Source organism: Chelonia mydas, chromosome 4 (genome assembly GCF_015237465.2).
Source record: "Chelonia mydas isolate rCheMyd1 chromosome 4, rCheMyd1.pri.v2, whole genome shotgun sequence".
NCBI lineage: Eukaryota > Metazoa > Chordata > Testudines > Cheloniidae > Chelonia > Chelonia mydas.
Window position 1 is genome coordinate 91,925,103 of NC_057852.1, and position 25,204 is coordinate 91,950,306.

Sequence of the window (25,204 nt, forward strand, 5' to 3'; positions counted from 1 at the left end):
ACAAATAAATCTGAGGAAAGTTATCCAGCTTACAAAAAAATAAGCAGGAACAATTTTTAAAAAGTATGGTAAGTACTTACTGTACCCCTTAAAGTGGTGTAAAAGGAGTATCTGACAAACCTTGGCCAGGTCTACAGTAGGAGTGCTTTGCTAACTACATTATCAAAGTGCTCCTGGTGTAGACATGGCTTATACCAGCAAAACTGTACTTCTATTGCTTTTTTCCAACCCCTAACCCCATTCCCACCCTCCAAGGAAGATGAGCTATACTGACAAAAGAAGTGCAGTTTTCCCAGTATAGCTACTCTAGGGGCATTTGCCAGCACAGCTGTGTTAAGATCACACCTCTTCACACCCATGATCAACAAAGCAATGCCAGAAAAGGTTTGTAGTATAGAAAGTGAAATTCATATTACATAATAGAAGCTCAGTTGATAACATACAGATATACTGGATTTGATTTTCAGATATGCTAAGCACCTGTAGCTCCCACCAATTTCTACCGTTATCTGAAAATCAGAGGCATTGTTACTTTTTATACCAACTTAGTGTACAAAGAATTGCATACAAATTATGCCATTTTATAACCAGGTCAAATTTCCAAATCTTTTAAAAACCACACACTCATTTTCCAGTTATTTTAAAGAAAAAAAAAATCTATCTTCATACCAGGTTTAGTAATGTGGGCATATTAATTGTGATATGGAAATCCTGATTTATGCATTTATGGTTTTGGCCTTAAAGTGGCATTAACTTTAAGAGAAAGGAAAGAAACCAACAAGGAGTTGTGGAGCTGCTTTTATACATCTCCATACATTAAGCTGCAGCAACTGGTAACCACAAGAATAACCAAATAGCGAGGCTATAAAGTTGGGCACCATGGTACCAAAGGTAAATAGCTAATGTATAAACTATTGTAATGCCCTTGTACGTAAAACAATGTTCAGTTATGTTTTCATATAAACAAACCTTAACGTTCTCTCTTTGAGCTGAAGCTACAACTATTCTTCACTGAGGACTAACCACAAGTTTGAATTTTTTAAGTTCAGCCATCTGAGTATTTCCCCCCCCAAAAAAATTCCTAAGGGAAAATGGTATTTCCCAGACATGTACCCCAAATAGTGAAGATTTAAATCAGACAACATCTCATCTCATCTTTAGGTTAAAACCAAAGTTTGAAAGTTTTAGCCCTAAAGAAAAGAGAAAGTTTGAAGTATAGGATATCAATAGAAGCCAATTTGCAACCTTAACTCTAGCTTTTGCTGCCGCAAGAGCTCTAAATACATGCACACAAAAATAAATAATGGAATCAGGGCTTGTATTACCATCAACTACTCATCTAATGATAGCCTTTAAATTCCAACTAAACAGGATTCCAACTTAAGTATTGTAGTTTAGGAACATATGACAAGCTAAGTTAGCCACTCCTCTACACAAAACAGATGGTCAAAAATTCCCATTTCCTTTGTGCCAAATACATCAGCAACACAGTAATTACTTTCCATAGCTCTAGCAGAAGAGTGAAATTAACTGATTTTTCCTCAGCCAAGGTTTCAAAACTTGGTTGAATAGAGCTGATGAACTTTACAAAGGTTTACTATCCTGAAATTGACATTCCCTATATGGACCTTCTGAAGGGACTTGATTTTCGGGAGGAAGAGAAGGGTACAAAAGACCCTCACTAATGAATGAGCAGACCAATTTTTTTTAAAGCATGCTTTAAGCCACTTCTCCCTCAGAAATGTTTTAATTTTTTTTTCATATACAATAGGGTAAACATCAGTGTTATCCACCAGTTTTTCATAAATTGGGGGGGAAGGGAAGGAGTACTAGGTCCCTTTCCTATGAAGTGATGTTATTTACTACATTTATATAAAACAGGTATACTGCAAAATAGAGAGAGAATACAAAAACTGATTTGACTGTTCTGCTAGTTTCCGAGATTCTAAATGCTCAGTTGGCACTACCAAAAGAGGGTTATTTTTGTAGCTATGTACTACTTAGGCCATTTTATATTCTATTTTAGAAGCTCTTTTGGTCTCCTGAATGATTTTGTTCATGACTATATTCAGTGTTTAATTTTAATTAATACCCTGAATACTGAAAGTCAAAATTTACATTTCATTTACTAAAAGTTCTGCATCCTGGTGGACTGGTTTAAACTTACAGATGAAGGAACTCAGACACATTATATTTCTCTATCAGATGAAAGATCAAAAAGGAAGGTCTCTCACATGGCCATGAATGTGTAGCACCATTCAGTTTAATATCTGATACATGCCTTCTCTGGGCATAATCACTGTCAGTAGATTAATCCTATAATTACAAAAGGGAAAGACCGAAATCAAAATTGCTCTCAATCTAATATCAATCTTGCGACATCACAACTTGATGCTGTGAAGACTGACAATTCAGGCGATAGTGACAAGCTATTACATAAACATTAATGTAAGTCTCAAATTAATTCCTAAGCAAAGATTCTATGTTTAGAGAGACAACATTTGAGACTTGAAAGCCGTGCCGATATGGGCTGAGAAAATAAGGACTTTTTAAAAAAAAGGCTAAACCCTTTTCCTTGTGAAAGAAAGAAATGAGAGTTAAAATATGCATTTCTAAACACTAGGTGGGGTTAAGAGTTTATCACTGATCTTCCTAAAGGTGACAGGTGATTAAGGTTAAGATTTTGTCATGGTTATTTTTAGAAAAAGTCATGAACAGGTCGTGGGCATTAAACAAAACTACACGGAAGCCTGCAACCTGTCCATAACTTTAATTAAAAATAACAGGGCGCAGGTGGGTTTGAGGGGGCTGACCACCGCAAGGGCTGACAGCCCCAGCTGCAGGAGCTGAAGCCGAAGAAGTCACAGAAGTTGGTTAAAGTCACAGAATCCATCACTTCCGTGACTATATGGTATACTTACAGAGGATTCATACTACCCACTAGAGCGGACTTCTGGTTCTATAAATGTAAAGGCATTGGCAAAAGTTGAGGGCCTCAGATCAGTGATCATTAGGGGTGTAGGAACCACTGGCAGCACTACAGCTGCTATAATTCTCTGCTAGACAGCTGAGTAGCTAGCACCCACTCTGCCCATAAGGACAGCTCAACATCATCTGAAGCAGCACAGCATAGGACAGAGAACAAAGGACTCTTGTGCTCTAATCACAGCTCTGATTGCCATGAACTGTGTACTACCACCATTCAGTTTAATATCTGATACATCCCTTCCCTGGGGATAATCACTGTAAATGTAAAGACATTGTGGCCTTAATTAATATCACAAGCTTTTTGCCACTTTGTCAACATGCTTCAGCCAGTTTCCATAAATTCCAAGGACAGAAGGGACCATTGTGATCATCTAGTCTGACCTTCTGCATAACACAGGTCATAGAACTTCCCCAAAATAATTCCTAGAGCACAGCTTTCACAAAAACATCCAATCCTGACTTAAAAATGGTCAGTGACAGAGAATGCACCATGACTCTTAGTAAATTATTCCAATGGTTAATTACACCCACTGTTAAACATTTATGCCTGACTGCAAATCTGAATTTGTCTAGCTACAACTTCCAGCCATCGGATTGTGTTATATCTTTCTCTGTTAGACTGAAGAGCCCATTATTAAATACATGTTCCCCTTGCAGGTACTTATAGACTATAATCAAGTCTCCCCTTAACCATCTCTTTGTTAAGCTAAATAGATTGAGATCCTTAAGTCTATCACTATAAAGCATGTTTTCTAATTATTTAATCATTCTCATGGCCCTTCTCTGAACCCTCTACAAATTATGAACATCCTTCTTGAATTGTAGACACCAAACTGGACATAATATTCCAGCAGCAGTCACACCAGTCCCAAAAAGAGAGGTAATACAACCTTTACTCCTATCCAAGAGTCCCCTGCTTATACATTCTGTGACAAAGCTCTGTCCTTGTCTCAGTGGGTCCAGCGCTTCCTGGAGGATTTTGCTAGCCTCAGAGGCTCACTGTGACCCTCCACGTAGCCCTTCTCTCTCTAGAGGCAAGGGTCACAGCCTACTAAGCCATTTTCATCGTAAGCCAGCAAGGGAGGTGAGGATAAACCATCCTCCCTCGCACAGTCTCTGTTGTTTCCCAGTCTCAGTGATTAATCGGGGAGAGGGGAGCCCAGGTCTGCCCTCTACTCCAGGCTCCAGCCCAGGGACTCTAATAGTAGCAGCTATGGTAGCTGACTTTTTGGAAATAGGAAGTATACAATTCCCTGAGCCACTTCCCCCACAGCAGCTCCCACTCAATATCTCCTTCACCATTACTTCAGGGCCTCCTTCCTTGCGCCTGATATGGTTTGTACTGCTTAGTTCCTCCAACAGCGCGACTTTCTCCTACAGCTCCTGACATGCACACCCAGCTGACTAACAGAGAGGCTTTTAACTAGTTTTAGCCAGCCCCTAATTGGCTTCAGGTGTCCCAATCAACCTAGCTATCTTCCCTGCCTTCTGGAAAGATCTTAATTGGCCCCAGGTGTCTTAATTGACCTGGAGCAGCTGCCATTTACTTATCCTGGTAACAGGGATTTGTTCAGCCTGGGGCTAATGTATCTGTCTCCCACTACTTTTCTATAGCCATCTGGCCTTGCCCTACCACAATCCATACACCTAAGAATTACATTAGCCCTTTTGGACACAGTGTCACACTGGAAGCAGCACATATTCAGCTGATAGTGATACTTAAAAAAAAGTGGGGATCATGGTAGCTGATTCCCAGGATAGAATCCCCCACATTCTGTAAGTCTGATCTACATTCTTTGTTTCTAGATGTATACATTTAATCATATTAAAACGTATACACTTTGCATGCGTCCAGCTTACCAAGCAATCCAGATCGCTCTGTAGCAGTGACTTATCCTCTTCATTATTTACCACTCCTCCAATTTGTGTCATCTGCAAACTACCAGTGACGATTTTGTATTTTCTTCCAGGTCATTAACAAAAATGATAAACAGCATAAGGCCAAGAACGGATTCCTGTGGGACCCCTCTAGAAACACACCTGTTCAATGAGGATTCCCCATTTACAATTACATTTTGAGAACTACCACTTGGCTAGCTTTTAATCCATTTAATATCTTTCAGATTTTTTATTCAAAATGTCAGGCAGTACCAAATCAAATGCCCTACAGAAATCTAAGTATATTACCTTTATCAACCAAACTTGTAAACTCATCAAAACATATCAAGTTAGTTTGACAACATCTATTTTCCAGAAACCCATGTTGATTGGCATTAATTATATTACCTTCCTTTCATTCTTCATTAATCAAGTCCTGTATCAGTTGCTCCTCCATTATCTTGCTCAGGATCAATGTCAGACTGACAGGCCTATAACTACCCAGGTCATCACGTTTACCTTTTTTAAATACTGGCACAACATTAGCTTTCTTCCAGTTATCTGGTGTTTTAAGACTTACTGAAAAATCAACATTAACAGTCCAGCAAGCTGCTTACCCACATATTTTACAACTCCTGGATGCTAGTTATCTGAACCTGCTGATTTAAAAATGTCTAACTTCAGTAGCTGCTGTTTATCCTCCTCCTGACGTATCATTGGAATGGAAAGAGTATTATCATATGATATAACTATATGATCTGTTTTTTCCCCCAAATACTTCTGGAGAACCTACTTCTAGGAATGGATGTGGCATTATCAATCAAGAGAAATACGGCAACTGCAAAAGTTCATGTTGTACAACCTACAGTAGATCTAACTCAAAGTTTACGATGAAAGACCCCATAATCGCATGTTCAAGTGCATGCACAAACACCTCAGCACTATGCCTTTGAAGACCTGTCAAATATCTACAGTAACGGGAAAACCCCTTCTGTTACTGTAGAAAGCATCTACACTATCCATTGCAGAGGACAGCTGTAGCTGTGCCACTGTAGCACTTGTAGTGTAGACATGGCCTAAATAAAAAAATAAAAGCTGGAATTAACATCTTATGGAAGCAAGCAGCATCATAAAATTTCTACTACTTGCCTGATGTCATCTCTCCCTAGCTTCATGTCAGGTTAAAACTTAGCATGGACTTTTGCAGGACAGGGAGCAGGTGTGTGAGACTGTGGTTCAGGACCTCAAAGTGGGTAGCCACCCCATTTTAATGGGGTTGCCAGGGCTGGTGTTAGAGTTACTGTGGCCCGGGGCCAAAGCCTGAGCCCCACCTCCCAGGGCCAAAGCTGCAGCCTGAGGGCTTCAGCCCTGGGCAGCAGGCCTCAGGCTTCAGCTTCAGCAGTGGGTGGCAGGGCTCAGGTTACAGGCCCCCTTCTCGGAGCTGAAGCCTTTGGACTTGGGCTCCCCAGCCCAGGGTGGTGGGGCTCGAGCTTTCCCTCCTCCCCTCGCCTGGAGTGGTGGGGCTTGGGCAGGTTCAGGCTTTGGTTAGGGTGACCAGGTGTCCGGTTTTCGACTGGAACACCTGGTCGAAAAGGGACCCTGGAAGCTCCGGTCAGCACCGCCAACCAGACCATTATAGGTCCGGTAGGTGGTGCTGCGGTGCTGAGGCAGGCTAGTCCCTACCTGTTCTGGGGCACGGCGCTGCACCCCGGAAGCGGCCAGCAGGTCTGGCTCTTAGGCTGGGGGGGAGGCCACGGAGCTCCGTGTGCTGCCCTCACCCCGAGCACAGGCTCCGCACTCCCATCAGCCAGTTCCCGGCCAATGGGAGCTGGGGGGCGCTGCCTGCGGGTGAGAGCAGCACACACCAAGCCTCCTGTCCCCTCCTGCCTACTAGCGCCGGACCTGGTGGTCGCTTCCAGTGCACACATGTGGCGTCAGGACAGGCAGGGAGCCTGCCTTAGCCCTGCTGCGCTGCTGATCGGGAGCCGTGCAAGGTAGGCTTGTGCCCCAGCCCTCAGCCCCCCACAAACTTGGAGCCCCGTCCTGCACCCAAACCCAGCTCCGGCCCCACCCCACAGCCAGCACCCCCAGCCAGAGCCCTCACTCCCTCCCGCACCCCAAGCTCCTGACCCAGCCCAGTGAAAGTGAGTGAGGGTTGGGGAGAGTGAGCCATCGAGGGAGGGGGAATGTAGTGGACAGGGCCTCAGGGAAGGGACGGAGGCCTTGGGGAAGGGGTGGGGCGAGGGTGTTCAGTTTTGTGCGATTAGAAAGTTGGCAACCCTAGCTTCGGTCCCCCCTCCTGGGGTCATGTAGTAATTTTTATTGTCATAAGAGTGTCATGGTGCAATGAAGTTTGAGAATCACTGCCCTATGCCATACTTGCATATTGTGACATATAGCAGTGTTTGTCACAACTGTATTTCTCTCCTACGTGGTGCTATTAGGTACAGAATATCTCAACTTTTGACACTCATGCCATTCTGGTTACCCTGCCTAAGCATTACAGCTTTAGGATTAAGACCTTAAAATGTTCAACTATCTATTTCTCTCAAAATTTGCCAAAGGCACTTAAACTACAATAGAATAATCACTTGCCATGACTGATTTTAAAATTAAACCTTTTTTGGTTCTTCTTTTCTCCCCAAAAACTGGCAGGGACATAGGACAAAAAGGAGACTAAGGAGTGAGCTTCATGGATGCATTTTTGCATTAGCATATCAAGAGTTCTGAATTGGAATTCATCAATTTTCTAGTCAATCAGCTGTTGGTTCAGAATACCCAGGATACACAACGCCCAGTTGATCTCTGCCCACTGGGAACAAAAGAAGAGTTTATTTCAAGATGGATTTATTCATGGCTACTCCTCACCTGTATATATGCCACCATGACCCAGATGGCTCTTCACAAATGTAGTGGCGGCAATATAGCAATTTTAGGATGAGGGTGGTTGAGGACAAGGGGACAAAGGAAGGGAGGTGGAGAAGAGAATGGTCCTGGAGTCAAGTTAGCTTGGTTTAGTCATGTTAACAAACTGAAGCAAAACATCCAAAAGATGTCAGAGAGGCTGAAACATTGGATTGGACTGAGACACAAATCAGGAGTGAAGGTAGATTTGCAAATCACTGGAATAAAATTGTAAAAAGAAAAGGAGTACTTGTGGCACCTTAGAGACTAACCAGTTTATTTGAGCATGAGCTTTCGTGAGCAGCTGACAGTCTGAACAGATAAAATAATCCACACAAAGGATGTAGAGCAGGGGTGGGCAAACTTTTTGGCCTGAGGGCCACATCGGCGTTCCAAAACTGTATGGAGGGCGGGGTAGGGAAGGCTGTGCCTCCCCAAACAGCCTGGCCCCCGCCCCCATCCATCCCCGACTACCCCCCTCAAAATCCCCGCCCAATCCACACCCCCCCCCCGGCTCCCTGTCCCCTGACTACCCACTCCCAGAACCCACTACCCCAACTAACCCCTTGGGACTCCACCCCCTGCTCCCTGTCCCATATCCACACCCCCGCCCCCGTCAGACCCTCCGGGACTCCCACATCTATCCAACCCACCTTGTTCCCCATCCCCTGATGGCCCCCCGGCCGTTCCCCCCCCCCCAATGCTGCTCAGAGCACCAGGACTGGCAGCAGCGCCACCCAGCCTGTCAAGGTTCCTTCCCCACTCTGAACTCCAGGGTACAGATGTGGGGACCTGCACGAAAACCTCCTGAGCTTACTTTTACCAGCTTAACTTAAAATTTCCCCAAGGTAAAAACTATTTTACCTTTTACCCTTGGACTTTATCGCTGCCACCACCAAACATCTAACAGATATATAACCGGGAAAGAACCCGCTTGGAAACGTCTTTCCCCCCAAAATCCTCCCAAATCCTACACCCCCTTTCCTGGGGAAGGCTTGATAAAAATCCTCACCAATTTGCATTGGTGAACACAGAGCCAAACCCTTGGATCTTAAGAACAATGAAAAACCAATCAGATTCTTAAAGGAAGAATTTTAATAGAAGAAAAAGTAAAAGAATCACCTCTGTAAAATCAGGATGGTAAATACCTTACAGGGTAATCAGATTCAAAACACAGAGAATCCCTCTAGGCAAAACCTTAAGTTACAAAAAGACACAAGAACAGGAATATACATTCCATTCAGCACAGCTTATTTTATCAGCCATTTAAACAAAACAGAATCTAACGCATATCTAGCTAGATTACTTACTAAGTTCTAAGACTCCATTCCTGTTCTGTTCCCGGCAAAAGCATCACCCACCCAGACAGAGAGAGAGAGAGAGAGAGACTTTGTTTCTCCTTCCCTCCAGCTTTTGAAAGTATCTTGTCTCCTCATTGGTCATTTTGGTCAGGTGCCAGCGAGGTTATCCTAGCTTCTTAACCCTTTACAGGTGAAAGGGTTTTTCCTCTGGCCAGGAGGGATTTTAAAGGTGTTTACCCTTCCCTTTATATTTATGACACAGCCGGAGGTAGCCACGCCCATAGGTGCTGACTTTTGGTTTTGCCGGTGGGTGCCCTCCCGAGGCCCCACCCCCACTCCGCCCCTTCCCCCAGCTGCCCACCGCTCTCTCCTCTCTGCCACCTTCTCCAAGCACCTCTGCCAGTTTTGGAGGGAGGCTTTTCACATTAGAGAAAAAAGGTGGGTGAGGTAATATCTTTTATTGGACCAGCTTCTGTTGGTGAGAGAGACAAGCTTTTGAGCTTTGATAGAACTCTTCTTCAGGAAGAGCTCTGAAAGCTCCAAAGCTTGTCTCTCTCTCTCACCAACAAAAGTTGCTCCAATAAAAGAAATTACCTCACTCACCTTATCTCTCTAATCTCCTGGGAACAGGGCTACAACAACACAGCATACAAAAATGCAGGATTCCCATAACAGCACAGAGTGACCATCACACCAGGGCACTATTTTCAGGATTCATCTTAGCATAATGTCGTCATTACACCAAGGAAGTAGCACTACCAGCCCAATGAGATAAATATAGCCATGTGTGCATGCCAAAAATTCACAGTACAAGCACACTGGGATCCACACAGCAAGATAGTAGCATCAGTTTACCTCTCAGTTTAGTGGGGATACACTCAGGGACTGAGTCCAAGGGTTCAGCTAAACACAGGAATACTGCAAATACTGTAAACACTGCAAATAGCTGTACTAACAGCAGGCTCTACACTGGCCCAGTAGGAGTTGCATGTCAGAGCACTAATTCCAAATCCCAGTGCAAGGCAATATGGGATCCAGGCACCAGGTCTTTAGTACCAGAATTTGTACTCCCAGGAGAGTGGGACAGAATTATATAAGTTACAGGGGAAAAAGCCCTCGGTGATCATCCTGGCTCAGTCCATCTCCCTGCCAATGCAGGGCTGATCCTTACTGCATGTTTTGTCCAGTCTCCTTTTAAAAGTCCCAAGCCTTGGAGTTTCTAGCTGTGATACTCTATACCAGGAGTTCTCAAACTGGGGGTTGGGACCCCTCAGGGGTCGCGAGGTTATTACATGGGGGGTCGAGAGCTGTCAACCTCCACCCCAAACCTCGCTTTGCCTCCAGCATTTAACAGCAATGGTGTTAAATATATAAAAAGTGTTTTTAATTTATATGGGGGGGGGGGTGTCACACCTAGAGGTCTGCTATGTAAAAGGGGTCACCATTAAAAAAGTTTGAGAGCCACTGCTCTATACCTCAGGGGAGTGGCGTGCTGTGCTCTGCCCCATATTAATCATTTGTATATATTCTCTATATTTCATACAAAGCATGCCATGTAAGGTATCATGGGAAATGTTATGATTTGCTGAAACCCACTATTCTGTCAAAATACATATATCATTAAAGTGTATAATGATAACCCCCGCACCCCCGTAAGAGGCAGTCACCCAGATGCCAGGGAGGGGGACCAAGTGCACTGCACAGACATGGCCACTGTCTCCAAGAGGCAGGCATCTCTGCCCGGGCAGGGAGGGCAAGCAGGGGGGCACCGAACCCCACAGCAGCCCCGGAGACATCCATCCCCCCCATGCCCATCCCGGTCCAGCTGCCTGGCGGGGGCTGGTACTCTCAGTCTCTCTGTGCTGCGGGGGTCTGGGGGATACTTTTGGAGACACCTCTGACTGAGCCCCCTGCCAGATGCAGAGAGCTGGGTGACAGCCGGTGCTCCCCCCCACTCCCACCACGTAGACAGCCACCTCTCAGCTGGCCACCAGCAGCCAGCTCTCAGTACAGCCACCTGGGAAGGGGTTTCAAGGCCCTGCCCCCCCAGCCACCTTCACCCCAAGACCTGCTTTGAAATACACTTACCAGCTGCTCCTGCTTCTGCCTTTAGTTGGCTGAGAGGTCGAAGCGAGGCTGGGAGCTGCTCAGCTGCAGTGCGACAGAAAGCAGCTTGCTGCCCACAAGAAGCAGGTAGGAGAAGGAGGCGGGGTGGCACCAGTGGTGGTGGGGTCACTCAGCCTCTGCCCCAGGAGCAGAGTCCCCACCACTGGTTGGCCAAAAAACAGCTAAACAGCCCTGTCGGAAAGAGCTGTTTTGGCCATGCTGATCAGCGCAGCAGCTCAGAGCTGGAAACAGCTGATCGGCGGTGGCTCCTGGCTCTGCATAAAACTGCTGATCGGCCCCCCGACAGCCCCACTGAACAGCTGATGGGGCCATGAACAGTTGACTGGTGCCAGTGGGTGCTAAGCACCCACTAATTTTTCCCCTGGGTGCTCCAGGCCCAGAGCACCCACAGAGTCGGCGCCTATGGCCACGCCGCCGTGCAGTCTAGAGCACCAGGGCAGGCCAGCGGCTCTCACAGCCTCACTGCCCAGCAGGAGCTCGCAGCCCCGCTGCCCAGAGCGCACAAGCAGCATGGTGAGCTGAGGCTCCAGGGAAGGGGGGACAGCAGGGGAAAGGCCAGGGGCTAGCCTCTGCGGCCAGGAGCTCAAAGTCCGGGCAGACAGGCCCGTGGGCCGAATGTGGCCCATGGGCCATAGTTTGCCCACCTCTGATGTAGAGTGAGAAAAGGGTCAAAAATGGAGCACTGAGGAACTTCCATGAAGAGTGGGAGAGAAGAGGAGGATCCACTAAATATTCAAGAAAAGGCCAGAAAGATAGAAGAATCAAGAGAGGACTGTATTGTTAAAGCCAACTGAGGACAAGATTTAGAAGAGGTGAGCACAATCAACAGTGTCAAAAGCTGCAGGGAGATCAAGTACCGGCAGTTCAAGTTCTATGTAGTAAAATAAAACTTATGGGAGGGAACATGCTTTAGGCAGAACTCTATTTTAGTTATGGAAATAAATCTAAGAGTGTCAGTTTACTCAAGTGTTCTGATAGAAAAAAAAGCTAGGAAACATCAGTGATGTTGCACCCTATATGATTTTATGAAAATATGCTGATGAGTGTGAATATAATATAACTTAAATATGCTTCATACAAAAGGTCTCTTGTAAGGTATCGTTACAAAGCTCATAACCTACTGAGTGTGGTCATTCTATTTGTATAAATGTATCACTCTTGTATCTGAAATTAGAAATATGAAATAACTGAGGGCCTACTGTAATTATGCAAAGTGTGGGCCATTAATGGTGGTTTGGAATCTTGATGGCTCCCATCAACCAGGACAATTGACTGTGGATGGCTCTGTTTGCAGGCAAGCCTTCCTGTGAGTCAAGCTGGGAGGAATGAAGGCTTGGATTTTCACAGGACATGTGACCATGTCACAGGGTACTGAAATCCATCTTAAACCTGGTGCTTTTCCACTGGGGGGGACGGCAGAGAGACAAAAGATTCCCGCCCTGTGCCAAAGCCATATAAGGGAGTGGAACAGAACAAAGGGGGCTGCAATCATGAGAAATCCCCTAGCTACTACCTGAGCTGGAACAAGGGCTGTACCAGGGGAAAGGATTGTGCCCAGACTGGGAAGGCATCCAGTCTGTGATGGAAGCTTATTGAAACATCTGAGGGTGAGGTTTTATCTGTATTTAGTTTTAGGCACAGACTTGCGAGTTTTATTTTATTTTTCTTGGTAATTCACTTTTTTCTGTCTGTTGTTACTTGGAACCACTTAAATCCTACTTTCTGTATTTAATAAAATCACTTTTTACTTATTATTTAACCCAGAGTATGCATTAATACCGGGGGGGGGAAGGGGGGAACAGCTGTGCATTTCTATCAGTGTTATAGAGGGCGAACAATTTATGAGTTTACCCCATATAGGCTTTATACAGGGTAAAACGGATTTATTTGGAGTTTGGACCCCATTGGGAGTTGGGCATCTAAGACAGGAACACTTCTTAAGCTGCTTTCAGTTAAGCTTGCAGTTTGTGGGACATGGTTCAGACCTGGGTCTCTGTTTGTGGCCGCCAAGCGTGTCTGGCACAACCAGGCAAGGCTCTGGAGTCCCAAGCTGGCAGGGAAAGCAGGGGCAGAAGTAGTCTTGGCTCATCGGTTGGCAGTCCCAAAGGGGTTTCTGTGAAGCAACCCGTCACGTCGTCTATTGAAGTTGTAGCAGAAGCTAAAGTTTACCAAAAATAGAGTTGCATATTTAAGAAGTCTTTTGTAGAGGTTAATAAATCAATAGTACTTTTGAATGTAAAGTTTGAAGAACCCCACAAAAGCTACCTGATTATTGCAGAAAAGCAGGTGAAATCAATATTTTTCCCATAATGAAAAGTATACAGCTTCTTGTAGGCTTAACCTCTTCGCTAAGGAGATATTATAACTACTTTCATGGAAATGAAAAGAAAAAGCTGTGAAAGGTTTCCATGAATTTATTTAAACACAGGTATGGGCTCCTCAAGGAGATCATCTGCTTAACTACTGGTCTAGAAAGGAAGCTCTAAATCTACTAAAAAAAAAAAATGAGCGCCAATGCAAGCTGACCTAACAGTGTGAAATGCATATTAAGAATTCTATAATTAAGGCAATAGGGAAAAATTCTATTTAAAAATTCCATTATGGACTGGACAGCACATTGATAATTTCATGATATATCAACATCGGATGCATTTAGATACTATGAGGGGTGCAATACAAGAACTTAAAGAGAAAAACAGGAACTTGCTTTTACTCAGGATTCTTGCTACAGTCTCCACACATTTATTTTACTCCTAACAAAGTTATAATATTTAGTTAAGAAGCTGCAAACTTGCATGTAATATAGTTACTTGGTGGTACTACTTCTTTAATCTGGAATATTGAAAGCAACTATTGTACCCCTCTAAGACCAGCTGTCACAAGTACTTCTTCATACCTTATTACAGCTATGGTTTGATTAGCCATTATCTGAATTTGAAAAAAAAATCCCTCTGAAATAGATACTTCTATGTTAAGGCAAGTTCACGTTCCGTTACTGTACCACATATTATCTGATTAAAAGACAAACTGCTGTTTATTAGGTTACAATGCAGAAACTGAGAGAATCAGTACAATTCGATTTTAGCAACTGAATGGGTAGCACTATCAGGTATTGTACTAGTTTACAGTATTATGTCTCAGATTCCATTTGATCACTAAGGAAACTGGGGCTCTACATCCCAGTGAAGTTGTCCAGCATGCTTCTCATGATTCATTCCGACAATTTCCAAATCATAAAGCTAGTGCCAAAGGGAGCTCAGGCCATACAAATTGGAATGTCATAATTATAGAGAGGACATCCGAATATTTGTCTTCTATATCAGATTCAAGTATAGCAGTAACTTAGTTCACTAATCAAAAGGGTAACTTCACTGACTGGACATGAATTACTAGAAATAGATCCTGCCTTAATCCAAATGACTACAGATTGGCAAAGTGCAATATACGACTTTTCTACATGGTGTGATAATGACTCTACAGGGGTGTGATTTCTAAGGCTATGTCTAATTCTTACAGTCCTTAAAGCGGCACTCTGAATTATACCGGAGTGGCACTTCCGCTAAGTTAAGGTTAAGATGGCTTTCTGTTTAAAGCTCAACTGTTCTAAGAGCTCTAAAATTAATATGGTTTCTCAGACTGCCTTGAAATTTTGGGCGCCTCATGAGGCATCAGGTTTGGTCAGTGATCCAAATTTCAGGCCATTTGACGAAAGGATTCCTGAAATACACCCCCCACTCCAAAAAAACAACCCCCCTAAAACAGTTTAAGTTAATAGTCACATTCTGGCAACAATTTTTTGATCACAAATAGAGATCAAAGCAGGGCTTAGATCCTCACACCTGGAACTCAAACACTTGAGAGTTACCAAGATGGAGTGCATGCAATCCAACAGACCACTGGGGGAAATCAAATGACTAATTATGAGCCAAAGATTTTATCTGTTTGGAGCAGTAGCTTTTGAAGTGCTGGGTGGTATGCCAACTGGATTGCACTGAGCATGTGCAGACAGAGGAGTTAAAAGGATTGTTAGCCTTCAATGTTCCACACCAGCTGGATGGGCTCAACAGGCTAAGCAGTACCTTTTAACCTTATACACCCAACCAGTGTCAGTTTGAGTTCTACTCTGGGCAAAAGTCTGGAAAAGGTCAGAAGGTAGATTGCTAAAATCTGGTGGGGTTTTTCATTTTGTTTTTTTAAATTTTGGCGGAATGCAATCGAAGTATTTTTGTAAAAAATATTAGACATGTAAATGTTTGCTGGCAGGGGCAGGACATTTTAGAGGGTGAAGGAAGGAAAACAGGCAGAGGGGTTCGAGGATGCAGAGGGGGACTGAAGGAAGGAACTAAATGGGGATGGATGATCGGGGAGGTAAGGCACATGTGGAAGAGGGACTGATGGAGAATAGGGCAGGTCACTTGTCTGCCCTACATTCTCCCCACGTGTGTATGTCCGAGGATCTAAAGTGTCCGAGCCTCTCCCCCTACCTGTATACACGTGCCAGAACCTCGGGGGGTGGGGGGGAGGGGTCATCTAACCACCTCTTCTCTAACCCCCTGGCCTTTCTGGGCAGGTCTAAGCCCCCCTCCCTCTCCCTCTCCCTCATGTGAGCTGGGATCCTGGATTTCTTGTATTGCTACGGGGGTCTGAACCCCTCTCTGCATCCCACCATGTGAGACAAGATGTGGGAAACCCCTGCCTCTCTGGGTGGGGAACTTAGAACAAACATGCTCAGAGCAAGAATCAAGAACACACTGTTGACACTGGGACGAGTTGAGAAAAGACATGCTTGATGCATATACACTAACAACACTGGGTTGTGGGGGAAACCCCATTAAAAGGAATGGAGCAGTGCACACATCACAAGCTATTGTTTCAGGCTGTATTCATCCCCTTTCATGGGCAGAGGGTGAAACCCCTGGCTTGGGGAGACTAGCCCTCCAACCCCGCCCCTTCCAGACAGCATGGTCCCGCCCTCCCCGGGGCCCAACCCCAGAGGGGAGAGACACCAATCTTTTCTCACAAGCTTGACATTACTGTAACCAACCACTATGTTATAACACTGTCAAGATTTTGGGACACAGACCATGGATTAGATTTCTCTCACTGACCCTGTTACCAACTACACATTGGAAAAATTTCAAAGCATGACTTTCGATAACAAAATATATAGGAGGGGTGAGGAGCACTTAGTAATCACGTAACAACTGTGCAGCCTAGCGGAAAGGCCACTGGACTGGGACTATTACTAGCTCTGCCACTAGCTTCCTGGGTGACCTCTGGTAAGTCACCACACCTCTGTGCCTTGGTTTCCCACCTGTAAAATGGGGATAATGATGTGAAGTTCTTTGAGATCTACTGATGAAAAGCACTACATAAAACTTAAGTATTTTGATTACCACCTAGCTACAGCAGCATATTAACTGCAAACTCTGGTGAGAACTATAATTGCCTAAATGGTCACTAACTCCTACTAACAAAGATTTATTTAATTTTCTAGTTTTTTAAACTGAAATGGCAAAAAAAGAGTCTGGTAACACAGAGTTAAGGTTGCCTGGTGAGCTTATACCCTTCCAGAATGTTGAGTTCAGCAAACCTCAAACTTCTGAAAACTAGAAAATACAGAGTTAACATAAATGCTCATGCAACTTTAACTAGGTTCCCTGTGAGTGATGCTCCAAAACACTTATTACACGTTCTCGCACTCTGCCTTTTCACTGCATTACCTGCACCTCCCCATCACTCAAACACTGTGCCTACTTCCTTAATAGAATACCACACTTACAAAATTTAACAGCCACTTCATATCCTTTTACAGCTCCCTCTCACTTCCACATAGGATACTGCGTAAACCTATACAGTTCCCTACCCATCATTAAATCCGCAGACTGCTTTCATGTCCCATTTCACTACTGACAGTACCCATGAGAAGATGACTGTAGTGCCCTGCTATGACACAGCCTACACAATTTGTAATGAAATGGTGCGAACTAGAACCCCAAGATATGAATGCACCTCTTTCCTTTGATCACACTCGTGCAGGGATTCAAACCCAGATCTCTTCATATCACAATCACAGCGCTTTGACACACTTCAAACTAATTCCCTAATGATCTCATATCAAAACAGATTTCTAACAACCTGCTGCACCTATTGCCTCCACCACTCAGTACAGCTACACCTAAAACAGAAAGCAACTGGAGAGCATGCAGGTAATTCCTGTTTCCTACTTCTAGCTCCAGGGGCAGAGTTAAGGCTATGTGAACATTTACCTTAACTCTGTATTTCCTGTTTTTCCCCTGAGTTTTGCTGAACTCAATGTTCTGGAAGGCCACAAGTTATCACCATGCAACCTTAACTCTTAATTTTTTTTGCCATTTAATAACAAGTCTGAAGATGTGCAAGGCAATACATCATGAGATAAAAGATGCATGATCAAAGTGATTGGCATACCAAAGATCAAGGAATTTAAATAACTGGCTTTCCTGAAATGTTGCCATAACTACTGATGGAACTTGTGTGCCCATTTTGGGTATGTCTACACAGCAACTAGACACTCACAGCTTGCCTGTTCCAGCTGACTAGGGCTTGAAGGGCTTCAGCTGTGCAGCTGTTTCACTGCTTGTGGACGTCTGGGCTCAGGCAGGAGCTGAACTCTAGTACCCTGTGAGGTTGGAGGATCCCACAGCTCAGGCTCCAGCCTGAGCCTGAAAGTCTACGGAGCAGTCAAACACCCCCACAGCCCCAGTCAGCGGGCACAAGCCAGATGCTGGTTTTTCTTTGCTGTGTAGACATACCCTTAGTGGATCACTGCAGTAAGTTTCTGGACAGGTACATTGATTTACCAACTCTGACCCAGAGACATTAATAGTCCTCATCTCCACTGAGAACCTGGATAACCCCTTAAACCACTTTTTTCATGGCTAAATAGAGGCGTACAACCCCACCTGAGATTCACCAGGCAGTTTTAAAGTCTGCCCCTGACAGCAGAGAGTTTCCTACGTGTCACTGACTCTGAGGAAGTAAGCCTCTCCCCTCCAGCCTCAGAGGACGAGACCGCTTTCAAACCGTTGGGGAAGAACGACGCCCACTTTAATCCCTGTTTAGTAAACAAATGGCCTCTCTCAGCTCCCCGCACTTTATCCCCTGAGCAGCGCTGGATCCAGGGAGGGCTGTTCCCGACAGCGCGCTCCAGGCCCTGGCCCGTGCCCGGGGGGTGGAGAGACCGGGCCCCCGGATGCCCAGCACCTGGCGGCATAGCCCAGCGACCAGGCCCGCCCCCTACCCGCTCACCAGCCTGTCTCGTCCTCCTCGCAGCTGGCCAAGCGCTCCAGCTCGTCCGGCCTCAGAGGCTCCACTTCGTCCAGGAAGCTGCCCCCTTCCCCGGCTGCTGCGGCCGCCGGCCCGCCTCGCGTCTCCTCGGCGGGCGGCTGGCGGGCCCCGGCCCTGGGGCTAAGGCAGCGGCTCTCCAGTCCCAGCGGCAGGTCCCCCCGCGGGGAAGGGGTGGCGGCGCCGCTGCCGCTGGGGAGGCGCTTGGGGCTGGCGGGGGGCCCGGAGCGGCTGCGGAGCTGCTCGTTCTGCTTCTCCAGCTTCTTCACCAGCTCCTGCAGCTTCCGCACCTCCGCGTCCGCGTTCACGTTGGAGTTAATGTCCTCCATGGCGGCGGGACCCTCCGCCCGGCCGCCGGCTCGCTCACGCGCGGGGCTGGCTACCTCACGGGCCGGTCACGTCTCCGGGATGGGGGGGAAGCAACCAGGGCCCGCCTCTACATGGCCGGTCCTGGAGGAGGCGGCGCCGCTGTGACTGCGCCGGGGCTGGGCCCGGCCTAGAGTGGAGCCGCCGCCTCGTCAGCTGCGCCGGCGGCCCAGGGTGGGAGGGAGATACACACATCCGGCCAGCGGCGCCATCTTGCCCTGCGCCCCGCCCCCAGCCGGGCGTCACGCACGCGGCCCGGTCCGGGACAGAGGCTCGTGCCCCCGGAAGCGCAGCGGCACAATGGCAGGGGCTGAGCGCACAGCAGGGGCCCGGCCCGTAGCCGCCGCTCCCGCTGCCCCCCCGAGCGGGGCTGACAGGTGCCTGCGGAGCCTTGGGCAGCGGAGGCGGGATCCCGAGGCAGCGGCGCCCGGATCAGCCTCGGTTCCTGCCGCTGTCCGAGCCCGCGTCCGCCCGCCGGCCGATGGGGGCGCTTACGTCACCCTGTTGCCTGGGCCACGGAGTGTCCGCTGCTGCTGCGGCGCCTCGTTAGTGCCCCATCCCGTCCCTGAGCAGCGGCTCTGCTACCTGCCGCTGTGACCCGTCTGCCAGGGGCTGGCGGCGGCGGCAGTAAGGGTCGAGTTCAGAGAGCAACTGGCCCGTTTTAAAACTAACAAACGCGACGGGCTTCAGCCCCCACCCAGAACTGTTGGGATCACACAAGGACTTGCCACCTTCCGCCAAGTACTGAGGTTGTGTAGAAAACAAATCGTTATTAAGAGAAAGAGGAAAAAGAAAAGTGGATGGGTGTATCTAAATGAGTAAGTAAAATACGTGCATCCGACAAAGTGAGCTGTAGCTCACGAAAGCTTATGCTCCAATAAATGTGTTAGTCTCTAAGGTGCCACAAGTCCTCCTTTTCTTTTTACTAGGTGGAGGTAACTTTGGCAGTAGTCTGTGTAACTCAGTTCCACACCCAAAGGCTGAATGTTCCCTTTACCACACATTGCTTCCCTGTCCCCCATCTGGTAAACCACACTCACCATTGGGTATCAGTGAGTAGCATCATCCCATCATCCAGACGTGTACTCTGGCACAATGGTTCCCTTCCAGTGCTTTGGGAAATGCTGCCTCGTCCCATCCCGAAGCTCTACTACCTAAACCATCTTTCCTCTTTATTTAGAACAAAACTCTCCTGTTTTGCTGACAATAAAACCACCTCAACAAGAGGCATAGAGCATTTTGTGGTAAACTTAGATTGACAAAGTATCAATGTAGACACTCAGCTTGGTGATGTTGCCGTAAATGGCCCACAGGAGGTGTCTCAATACCCATCCTGACTGCTCTGGTCAGCAGTTTGAACTCCGCTGCCCTGCGTCCAGGTACACAGGCATCTGCCCCTCCCTCTTTAAAGGACTGGCAATTTTTGAAATTCCGCTTTCTGTTTGCTTGGTGTAGACAGCTAACATTGCATCTTCCCAGCTGGCCATAGCGGCTCCACACAGCAAAAGCTCTCTGGCCCGGAGCACACCAGAGTTATTAGATCTGCTGGGTCTGTAGGGAGAGGAGACTGTGCAGTCCCTGCTTCACTCCAGCTGAAGGAACTTTGATACCTATGGTCAGATTTCTTGTGGCGCGATGGATAAGGGCTACAAACAGGATATGCATCAGTGCTGTGTCAAGATCAAGGAGCTAGGCAGGTCTACCAGAAGGCAGAGAAGTCAAACCACTGCTCTGGTACTGTGCCGAAGACCTGCCGTTTCTATAAGGACCTGGACACCATCGTTGGCGGCAACCCTATCACCAAGAGCCCCATGGCTACTTCAGCAGGGCTGGAGATAGCGGCCAGCGGACTCAACCCCAAGGACGAAGAAGTAGGTTGGAGGATGAGATGGGACAGACAACTGGTTCATCTGTTACTGTGATGAGCCAGGATCTCTTCTCAATAGTAGAGGGTTTGAGCCAGTCCTAGTGCTCTGTCTGTGATGCGCATGATGCAGGAAAGGGGACTTCTGGTAAGTGAACATTTTGAGTTGATGCTGCTCTACATGAGGCAGAGCTGTCCTTTGCTTTTTATATGCTAGAATTGGGTTAAGGGAAAGAAATGTACAAAGACTAGCTGAGTCTGCATCTGCTTCCCATACCCCTGTGCAATACACAGTGGGCCAGGACTCTGTGTTAATACAATGAGAATCCTCCAGAGAGATCTCTAGGAAACTTTCCTGGAGGTACTCGCTCATCAGTCTTTAAACCATGATTTGAGGACTTCAGTAGCTCAGACATAGGTGAGAGATTTATCGCAGGAGTGGGTGGGTGAGATTCTGTGGCCTGCATTGTGCAGGAGGTCAGACTAGATGATCATAGTGGTCCCTTCTGACCTTGATATCTATGAATGCTCTGCCGAAAGTTCCTTGGCAAAGCTGGTTTGTTCCTTCCCCCATTGTAGGAAACTTTCCCACACCAATCAGCAATCACTTGTGCAGGGACCAAAGTGGCATACAGGCGAGCAGCGTAAGAGCCTGCTTTGAAGCCGTACGCATGCAGGAGATGCACCCTTTCAACCTTACCCTCAGGAATGAGATATTGGCTTCAATGACCCCACCTGTGGAAAATGGTGGCAGAATTTACAATATTGTCCCTAGTTGCTTGCAGCAATCCCCTTAAAAAAATCCACTGTGACCCTTTGCGCCATCTTGAAACCCTCCCCCTGTGTCAAATTTACCATGTTTAGAGCATTTGCTGAGCTGTATGCATGCCAAAGGACAGTGTGAAAGAGGGGTATTTTACTCTTATGATTAGATGCGGTGAGTGCACTAACAATCATGCTTCTGTTTATTGTTTCTTGTGCTTCTGCAGATGTGGGAACTCCCTACACACCAGCAGAGCACCTCCACCAGCTAAGGAAGCTGCCGAGGAGAAGCAAGGAGGACATGTTTTGGGAGGTGCTCCAATCCTCTGTCGCCACAGAACAAGAACATGGGTCTTGGAGAGAGGTAGCTAATGAAATTTTTAAAAAAGCTAGGCAGGAAAGGAAAGAGAGCCAGGAGTGAATTTTAGTGGTCCAGGAGCAGATGACAAAAGTGATGGAGGAGCAAACAGAGATGCTGCAGACCCTGATCGCACCTTCCAAATGATAGCTGAAGTCAGGAGAGCGCCCTTCAGTATTATCTCCCTTTCAACCAAGCATTTTTTTTGTGTTTGTTGCTATTTAATGAAAAAATACCAGGTGAAAGATCATCAATCTTTATCTCCTACACGTGGTGGTTGCTGCTGGAATTAATACGCAGTGGCAATTGGCACATTTGCAGACTACAACTCACGGTCAGAAAGCAGTCATAAAAATTTTCATGCAAGGCGGCAAGTTAACAAAGCATGGCAGAATGCTTTATAAAAAGACACATAACTGGTACTCATTGTCAAAATGGTGCCTCAAACCTTCCTGATTCGATAGCCCCCCATTGTGCCCCTCTAATATCCCTTGTATCAGACTGCTCAAAATTAGCCACCAGGCAATCCACCTCCATGCTGCACCTGGGGAAGCTTTTCACCCTTAGCCTCACAAATATCATGCAGTGCACAGCAGGCTGCTATGACCCGGGGAATATTTTCCTCATTTAGGTCTAATCTGCCATAAAGACAGCGCCAGTGAGCTTTTAATCTGCCAAACGCACATTCAGTGGTCATTCCGCACCTGCTCAGCCTGTTGTTGAAGTGTTCCTTCCTGCTGTCTAGGTTTCCCATGTAAGACTTCATGAGCCATGGGAGTAAGGGGTACACTGGGTCTCTCAGGATCAGTATGGGCATTTCAACATCCCACATTAGAATCTTCTAGTCTGGAGAGAGAGTCCCTATTTGCAGCTTTCTGTACAGGCCAGTGTTCCTGAAGATGCATGTGTCTGTGATGGGTTTGGGCCCTTTGGGGTGTCACCTAATGTGCTGGCGTTTACCTGAGTCAGCCTATTCTGCCAGCCTGGGTCACCCCTTTACCTGGCCTTGCTGGATTAGGCTCAAAAGCCTCTTACAGCCAAGCACACAGGCAGAGCCACACCCAGCTGCACAGAGAGACAGAGATCCGCTCTGAAAAGATTCAGCCTTAGGGGCTTGACCCAACACTCTGGTGCCTACTCCCTTTAAGGGGTACAAACCCAAACGTTTTATGAAATTTGCCCTCTCCCTCAATGTGGAGGGAGATATGCACAATTTCTTGCCCCCTCAGTTAGAAATTGCATAAATTGGGTTTTATTATAAACAAGAAATACGTTAATTAACTACAAAAGGTGAATTTTAAGTGAATATAAGAGATAACAGACAGAACAAAGCAAATTACTGAGCAAATCAAACAAAGTACGCAAGCTAAGCTCAAAATACTTAAGAAAGGTTACAAAATGTAATTTCTTACCCTAAACGTTATTTTAGGCAGGTTGCAAAGTTTCTGTGGTTCAGAGTTCCAGTTATATTTCTTTTCAGACTGGACCCCTGTCTCAGTCTGGACTCCCCCCCCTTGCCTTCCCTTCAGGTGGCTTTAGCAGTCTTTCTTCTTGGGCAGACAGGCCATGGAGAGGAGGAGGAGTCCTGTTTGCCTTCCTCCCCACCCTTAAATAGGATTTCCATAAGGCAGGAATCCTTTGTTTCCCAAACTTGACCTCCGTTCCCATCCAGTTACAAGAAGTCCCAGGTAATGTTTAGTATCAGGTGACAAGACCACCTGACTCTGTAGCATCCATGAGTCACAGCATCCATGAGTCAGTGGCAGCATGGAGCATCCACACAACTTTTTCACAGTCCATTGTCCTCACTGATGGGCCATCAGCCCTGTCTGGCTTTTCCATTGTTGTACCTGAAGTGGTAGCAGTGGGCATCACCCAAAGTAGCATAGCTGAGATACAGATACATAGTCAATATTTCTAACTTCAGATACAGAAATGATACAGGCTGTCATAAATATAAAGGGAAGGGTAAACCCCTTTAAAATCCCTCCTGGCCAGAGGAAAAATCCTCTCACCTGTAAAGGGTTAAGAAGCTAAAGGTAACCTCGCTGGCACCTGACCAAAATGACCAATGAGGAGACAAGATACTTTCAAAAGCTGGGAGGAGGGAGAGAAACAAAGGGTCTGTGTCTGTCTGTATGCTGCTTTTGCCGGAGATAGAACAGGAATGGAGTCTTAGAACTTTTAGTAAGTAATCTAGCTAGGTATGTGTTAGATTATGATTTCTTTAAATGGCTGAGAAAAGAACTGTGCTGAATAGAATGACTATTCCTGTCTGTGTGTCTTTTTTGTAACTTAAGGTTTTGCTTAGAGGGATTCTCTATGTTTTGAATCTAATTACCCTGTAAGGTATCTACCATCCTGATTTTACAGAGATGATTCCTTTACTGCTATTAAAAGTCTTCTTGTAAGAAAACTGAATGCTTTTTCATTGTTCTCAGATCCAAGGGTTTGGGTCTGTGGTCACCTATGCAAATTGGTGAGGATTTTTACCAAACCTTCCCCAGGAAGTGGAGTGCAAGGGGTGGGAGGATTTTGGGGGGAAAGACGTGTCCAAACTACGTTTCCCAGTAAACCCAGTTAGAGTTTGGTGGTGGCAGTGGAGATCCAGGGTCAAAGGATAAAATTAATTTGTTTCTTGTGGAAGTTTTAACCTAAGCTGGTGAAAGTAAGCTTAGGAGGTTTTCATGCAGGTCCCCACATCTGTACCCTAGAGTTCAGAGTGGGGGAGGAACCTTGACACAGGCATACAAATTGGATAATCACATTCAGTAAATTATAACCTTTCCAATATCTTACAAGACCCATCTTGCATAAAGTACATCTCAGTTATGTCATATTCATATCATAAGCATATTTTTATAAAGAATATGGAATGAAATGTCACAGCATCATGTACCTTTCCTGATCACCCTGTGTTGATATCAGTGAAATGACCCTGGTGGTAAGGACATATTTCCTTGTATCATTTTCATAGCCCCTGCTATACTACTGGTGATCCACAAGCACCTGCAATACCATAGAGAAGTGCCCCCTTCCTATTGATGTACTCCATCATAAGATGGTCCACGGCCAAAATTGGGATATTCATTCCATCTATCGTCCCACCGCAGTTAGGGAATCTCAGTGCTGCAAAGCCACCTGCTATTTCACGCATATTACACAGAGAGGAGAGGCCCAAGAGCAAAATGTCTTCCCCCATCCCAGACTACATAGCAGCTCTGTAACTATTCTGCAGTCTACTTGTCCAATGGCTGATGTTGCCTATATGGTGCACTCAGGCAGCACCCAACTGAGAAGCATTGGCAAGAGGATCCACCATTGTGTGAA

At 46.2% G+C, this 25,204-nt stretch overlaps 1 protein-coding gene across 5 annotated transcripts in view; it reads right to left on the reverse strand.

Annotated features, from left to right (window-relative positions):
• Positions 1-19,039, reverse strand: part of SLAIN2 (SLAIN motif family member 2) — a 63,243-nt gene extending 44,204 nt beyond the window's left edge. For 3 of the 5 annotated variants that reach the window (XM_037897829.2, XM_037897827.2, XM_037897826.2), the window contains exon 1: positions 18,489-19,034. In XM_037897829.2, coding sequence (XP_037753757.1) covers positions 18,489-18,853 — 365 coding nt within the window. In that variant the 5' untranslated portion in view covers positions 18,854-19,034. Of the gene's footprint in view, positions 1-18,488 lie in introns of all 5 variants that reach the window. The other 2 variants (XM_037897828.2, XM_037897830.2) reach the window with 1 other exon arrangement.
• Between the last annotated feature and the right edge of the window lie 6,165 nt (positions 19,040-25,204).